The sequence below is a fragment of the Schistosoma haematobium genome, chromosome ZW (assembly GCF_000699445.3).
Source record: "Schistosoma haematobium chromosome ZW, whole genome shotgun sequence".
In the NCBI taxonomy this organism is placed as follows: domain Eukaryota; kingdom Metazoa; phylum Platyhelminthes; class Trematoda; order Strigeidida; family Schistosomatidae; genus Schistosoma; species Schistosoma haematobium.
The window spans coordinates 50958449-50965765 of NC_067195.1; the positions used below are offsets into that span (position 1 = coordinate 50958449).

General features: G+C 35.4%; 1 protein-coding gene across 1 annotated transcript; it reads right to left on the reverse strand.

Moving 5' to 3' along the window:
• Window positions 1–3326: 3326 nt before the first annotated feature.
• On the reverse strand, window positions 3327–7073 carry MS3_00001192 (uncharacterized protein). The gene is made up of 3 exons (XM_051208678.1): window positions 6768–7073; window positions 6617–6737; window positions 3327–4530 (listed from the first exon to the last, which is right to left on the reverse strand). Exons 1-3 carry the CDS (start codon window positions 6926–6928, stop codon window positions 4327–4329), a joined length of 486 nt encoding a protein of 161 aa, XP_051071765.1. The 5' UTR covers window positions 6929–7073; the 3' UTR covers window positions 3327–4326.
• Between the last annotated feature and the right edge of the window lie 244 nt (window positions 7074–7317).

Here is a 7317-nt window from a genome sequence, read left to right on the forward strand (position 1 = left end):
AAATCCTTATCATGTGTGTTTGCGTGTCACAATACGCGTGGTGGAATTCGGGATTTCAGGATTTCAGCACGAAGCACAGGTCAGTTAAGCATTCGGTATACATGACAGTAGTTGGATACAGTCAGACGATGTTGTCGGTGGGACTAAGAAGAGGTGGATGACTGGTGCGTGTAGTGAAATAGACGAAGTCTCTAAGTGACACGGAACGGAGTGAGAATGTGGAGAGTGTGACGTGTTGGTGTTGTTGATTGTCTGTGATGGTGTGGTTTTGGTATTATGTTGTATGTGTGAGGTGGTCGGTATTGTATTGTCTGTGATGTGGGAGTGTGATGGTGTTGATTGTGAGAAGGTATGGTGGAGGTGGGATTCGAACCCACGCCTATACAGACTGGTGCCTAAAACCAGCGCCTTAGACCACTCGGCCACTCCACCGACAATTGTCGACCCTCACACTATTTCCACAACTCTCAACAACACGACCCATACATAAAAACTAAACAACATCCCACAACACTTATTCCTCAATATCAACATCCCATTTCATAATCATCCGAATACACTGTACTATTCAACACTACATTACACAACACAATACACACGCACATGCACATGCACATGAATCATCAACATCGATCCAGATCAGTCGGTCAGAAGAACTGATGCAAACGATCTCCATCATCACCTCCTCCCCCTCCTCACTCAGTCACTCATTCAGTCACTCACTCATCACCATGTGAATCGACCGACTACTGTCTGCCTCGTGAAACTAATCAGTGTATCACGTTGTATTTCTGACGTTTCATGACTTAATGCAAGTCACTTCTTCAGAGTAAATAAGTAACTGAAATTAAATTAACACAAGTTGAAATAGTACAAAGGAAATAATCGATAAATATTTGTTCTTTATTAGACAAATTACCTGGTGAGTGATTCAATGAATAATATGTGTTATAGTGGTGTATGAATGCCAAAAGAAATCACGATTTTTACATTTGACATCACATAGCACCATTTGGTTGAATTTTAAGGAAAAAAAAATATTGTAAAGGCAATGCGAATTGATTTTTATAACTAATCATGACTTTATAAAAGATACAAAAATTTGTTTTCATTCAGACAAATGAGGAGCTGTAGCGAAATTTCCCTCGTATTAAAACGTACAAAACTATCATAAATTTTGGAAATTCAATGGGTTCGTGAAAGAATTAAACCCATTTGGTTTTTCATTACATTTCTATTGAAATACTCTTGATTTGTAAGAAATGTTTATTCCTTGACTAATAGTAGTATAAAAGCCTCAAAGAATTGCAAAACTTCGGAAACACAACAGTTTTATCTGCAAACCTAAACAACGCTCTGATACGGAAAACATTGTCAATGATACGCGATTTAAGATAAAATGACACAATATTATCAATAATCCGCAATGTATGGACGCAAAACTAAATACTTTAGAATAGAAGTAAAAATAAATCAATAAGTCATAGGACAATCGACGTATTGTAAAGATTTTCAGTAAAATGTGATGATTAATTTATAAGTTAAACTAATTCTGTCAGCACAGGTACAGAGTGTGAATATGAACAGAAGTAAAAATATCTACTTTCATCAACAGTCACTAATATCAATTTCTTCTCGTTAAAATAACAAACAAATTTGAAACACGTAATCATTATGGCTACTAAGAAGTAACCTTGATAAAATATCTTGATGTTTTAAACTAAAATCTTTTACCGGAAACTTAGTTCTATTATTAAGACTAAGCTTAAATCTTGTAACTTCCAAGTTCAATTCAAGGTCGTTAGACATCTGATCACATCTTAGTAACTAAAATACAGTTTGCCTAGAGAACATTTTATTAAGTAAATTGCTTTAGTACAGTAAACAACATTTATGCACTTTTATTATTATTTATAACAACAAGTATATAGAAAATGAAAAAAATGAATTCAACTTATTAACTAGTGATTAACTATTATGATGCAAGAAAACAATACTAATCTCAAAATGAATAGTTTATTAGGACTGCTATTAACTTAAACGATATGGCCTGAATTCTAGTTAAATTTTGGATTTAATTTATAGACACAATTCAACTTTTACTTAAAAGCGATTTCGAGCCAATCCTTACGGAATATACATATCCCAACGGAAAGACCAAAAACTGTCCTTAATACCAAAAATAGGAAGATGCAAACCCTTGCATATATATCATAACTTCATGACTTTTTGAACACGTTAGTGGATACATATAGGACAGTGGATGAGTTAAGATTAGAGGGCAAAGATACTGGATTCGAGTCCTGGCACGAGTATCAGCAATTGGGATGCACATACACCCAGCTGGTAAGCATCAAGCTAAGAAAATGTGCTTCCTCAATACTACTACCAGCAATGACCTAACTTACTATGTAAAGATTTCATACAATTTTTTTCTTTTTACTGGAACATAAACTAGGAATGAAATAGTTCGATTGCAGAGTATGTGAATAAATGAAATTGAATTTAGCCTTTTGTTCAAAAATAAAACCTTTTAAAAAGGTTCAAAGTTGCCTATTTTGTACAATCTTAACGCGGTTTTGGGAAGTTTCAAGGTGAACTCAATTATGAAGTATTGTAGTATTATGTAGATGCATGTTTGCATGGTTTTCAAGGAAAATACTACATAAACGTAAGTTTAATAAAAAGCTCTCTGAAATATCTATGTGACATTCAAAAAGAGCTAGTTACTATAGCATCTGACTGTTCAGGTCATTATCATAGAAAGAAAGAAGTTGAAAACGGCGGAAAAATCTCACCAAAATTAAACATAGAGAGATAGGAGGATTAACACTCAAGAAACACCAATCAACTGTTTTCTATCAGTATATCGATAGTACTAATAGTAAGTTATATCGTGCTTACTTATCGAGACTAACAAAATATTCATATGGACTTTATGCCATAAATTTAACGGTGAGACACGGTATGAGAAACTTGCTCGTACATAGTTCAGAAATAAGGAAAAATGTGTGAACATAATTTAAGAGAGCATTATCTATGTATACAAGATTTATTCATCCGGGAATAAGAATCAAACCGTGATATATATATATATATATATATAATGACTATCCTTAAAACCGTTGTTCCTAAAAGTAACGATTAAAGATGACAGCCAGAGAAGTCACAGCGCGTCTAAAGGATGCGTCAAGTGTAATGTTCAATGAGTCAGGGTTATACTTTTCCTTTTACGGGTAACCAATAGAGACTTCGTTAAGAGACGATAGAATCCCTTGCATCGGCACTACTATGCATAGTTACCAGTTTAACTGCACTTGTGGAGTCATTTATATTGAATATACGATTAGGCAAGTTTATTGTCTCGTTTGGTGTCCGGATGAGAAATAGCTGATAACAACTCTATCCTGGTGTATCTAGTAAACAAATGTATCAGTGATTTTAAGGTGTCTTTTACAGTTGTATATCGAGTCTCATCCAACATTCATTATGCTTCCAAATTTTGCCCTTTGAACATAGAAGAGATTATAGGAATCAGCATAAACAAGCGTAACTTACGGATCTAGTCTCATTTATTATTCTGATCGTGTCTGTAGGTGACTTGTTTCATAATGACTGAGTGACCTCAAACTTTATCATTTCAGCATTCGTCCAAAAACTAAAATCAAATACTTACGAACCCACTGCAATTTCTACAGACAGAACTAGATTTATATACGCTGTCAGCTGATTCTCAATCAAATGACTAATAATGATTTATATTCAGCTGTTAAACTAACAAATCGTTGTGGAGTCGAGATGAGGACCTATTTATAAAAGAATACTTCTAACTTCTTTTATGCATTAAATATCTAGTGTTTCGACGAATTAATTATGAGGTTGCCTACCTATTTGGAACCTTTAAAATATATTTCTTTTTAAGCAATTTCGACACTATATTTTAAGATTAAATCGACTTCACAGACTTAAGATAGTGGCATTATCTTCGTTTGGTATGCTGAACTACAGATTGAAACGCTCGATATAAATGTTGGCAAAATTACGGAAACGATTAATAGATAACTAGTACATAGCTTTGACTAAAGCGCTGAAGGAAGTGATTATGATTCAGAAGAAGCACCAATTCCCATTAAGTTCACACAAGTATATGAGTATGAAACCTAGTTGAAGCAAAGCTAACTTTTAACAAAAACTTGACATAAGGAATAATTCTAAACTATCGAAAATCCTATTCACTTTAGACAGGTTTTACGGAAGCAACCTAAAATATATGGAAGATGGCAAGAACAGTAAAACTGAGAACCACAGGTGAAATCATTTATGAACTTACGTTCGAAAACAATTATCTCCAGTCAACTGTCGCAGACAGAATGAAATTGATAAAAGAGAATTGTCCTGACGTTTACGTTTCTCATCATAACCTTCTAAAATATATCTACGATGGTTAATTACATTTCCAACAGCAGCGAAACATGGTAAATTGATACTGACAAAACCAACTTTGTGAAATGATTTTCCACCTTTTGTTTCCTACGAGAAAACGTTAGATACATGATATTAATGTTAGGTGTGATGAAAAATTGGATGGTCTTATTATATTTATGCGTATGATAGCTTAAAACTAACATCCCTTTCAACAAATGGTTTTGCTACGCGAACACATACGTTGCCGACTACTCAAAGAAACGAGACATTTAACCCAGTAGCTACATACATATTTCCGAAGTTGGCTTAATAAGACGATCACCATAATAGTTAACAATCCTACACTTTTATGCGCAAGAGATTATGTGAATTGAAGTAGGTATACTGGCAAATTTGGCAAAATGTTGACTGTGAAGATAATATCTGGTTTGAACCAAGATGTGAGTTTATTCCATTAAGATAACACAAAACGCTGATTTGACAATAAAAGTATAAATTTATCCTCTTACGGAGAGCGAAAGGCAAACATTTGGAGAGTTATGAGCCATTACGATACGAGCGAATTCCCTGGTACGGCCGAGGGGAGAGTCCGCTCTCCCTCTCCAAATGCTCTCACATGGCCACGCGTATATAGCCTCCTCCAGGGAAGTCCTACTCACTGCCTCCTCGTAGCGAAGGTGTTGTTTACGAAATTGAGAAGATGAAAAGTGAATGTACGACGCTTTGACCCGGTTGGTGGAAATGGAGAGTCCACCTAGGGAAAATGGAAAACCCTGATTCCAAACCAATGGCTCACATGGGCTCCAGTATCCCGAGGGAACAAATGGCCTATGGACCAATCTTTGGTCACCAGCTACCATGGGGATTCATCTCCTTACGTTGCTCCACTGCCTTGTGGATCAGACCTTCAGGTCGAAGGCTCCGGGTGTGGCCCACTAAAAAACCACCTGCCTTGGTCTGGGCACCCTGGCAGTATTACAGCCCTCACATATATCAAATGAGATTTGTGTGGCGCATATGTATTTGGTGAATCCTTGTACCAATATCTATGTGCTAAAATAAATAAATAAGAAGATCTGAAAAACACAAATTAGGAAGCTACCATGTAAACGTTTACAATAGTATTTGATAAATTCCATAGAGGTGTCATGTCTCAAACTAATTCTTTCACTGTCTTATGTGAAATTCAATTTAAAAATAATCATTTGACTGTAAATTCATAAACACTATACATACTCTAGAGTGCTATCAACTACTAGAACTTAGCTGCGTGAGTCCCTAAACTAACTCGGGACCGAATTTAAAGTTGAGATCGGTCCTTTGAATATATGATAAGCACAAACAATAGTAAACGATTATGTCGGTGGGATGAATCATGACCACTGAATGGCTAGTGATACTATATGGCGGTTTTACCCTCAACTGTAGAAGAAAACATGTCGAATATAACGTACATGAACCATTAAACTAAGGAAACAATCTAACCGAATTGAATGATGTGTTTCGAACCCTCTTGTTTATGTATCAAACTAGTTAACATATTCAAAACGAAATCATATTTGGTGAACTTCAACTTACACTAATTTGTTTGAAGCCTAGTCCCAATATTTTATTTTCCCACGTAAAGAAACGGACATAGTGACAGAATTCGGCGTTCCTTATCAGAAAGATCCATTGGTACTAGACAGTGAAGACACTGACGAAGCTGAAGTCCTATAAAAGTATCGCGGTAGTGTTTTAGACTGATGGTAGATAAACACAAGGCGAACTCTCTAAAAGATTTTGAATCTCGTAGGCAGTTCGTAAAGACTTTTATAACTTGAATGATGCAGTGTTGTAAATATTAAACACGACGACATTGAGAAAAAACCTTGTTTCGCACAGCAGTGAACGCGCTACGAATTCGACGGCTAAAATTGTGAAACCTAACATAAGTTACTAGATTACCTGTCCATAAATTCGCAAAATTAGCTTAAAAGCCAACACGAAAACCAGTCAAGCTATGCGAAGAAATCGAATACATATGCTGTAAACAGCAGAAAAACCTGTGCCGCAGAAGAACAAACTCTACTAGGAAAAACTAGTTTTTCTTAGTTTTTATAGAGATTAAAGAGCAGATCAACAAATCTACTCGTCAGTGAAAATTAAATCAAAAATTGGGTTTATGAAGTTCATACGAATAGAAACTTACCATGCGGATAGACACTTTAAGAATGTTTGGATCTAATATAGTTGTCTCAGCATTGCTTTTGAATTTGCAATGGAAACGATGTTCACTGTTCCAAGTCACAATATTATTTCGGATTTCAGTTCTGAACGGTTAATGGCAAGTATAAACAAACCTGGGAGAGTATTGAGCAGAGCTTCGGCTGTTCAAAAGCCGAAGCTTCGCGAAAGTGACGGAGTTAACGTAAGGAACAGCTGTCAAACTGTGAAGCTTTACTAAAACATCAAAGTTATAACACTGTTGTTTATTGAACAGAGGAACGCATGCCATATCCATATGCTAGTGACATTTATAAGTGACTTTGTATAACTAAACATGCATAATTGTGTGAAAATTTTAAAACTATCCCAATCTTTAGGGCTAGGCATAATGCCTTAACACATTCATCCTTATTCCGCAAGGGTTTGAATGATTGAAGGTCATCCAACAAACAATGTCTTCAAACAGTAACAATCTGCTTAAATCGTTGTGAACATCAAAGAAGAATCTTACACTTAACATGTTTCTGTATATAAAACAATAGATTACCGATGACCCTAGATGGTAGCTCAGTCATATCTGACGATAACAAAAGAAATATTAGTTAATACTGTCTTGAGTACCTAATGATATATTGAGTTTTCACTGAAAGGACTCCTCGAACGTTACTTTGATGACTTCGGTAG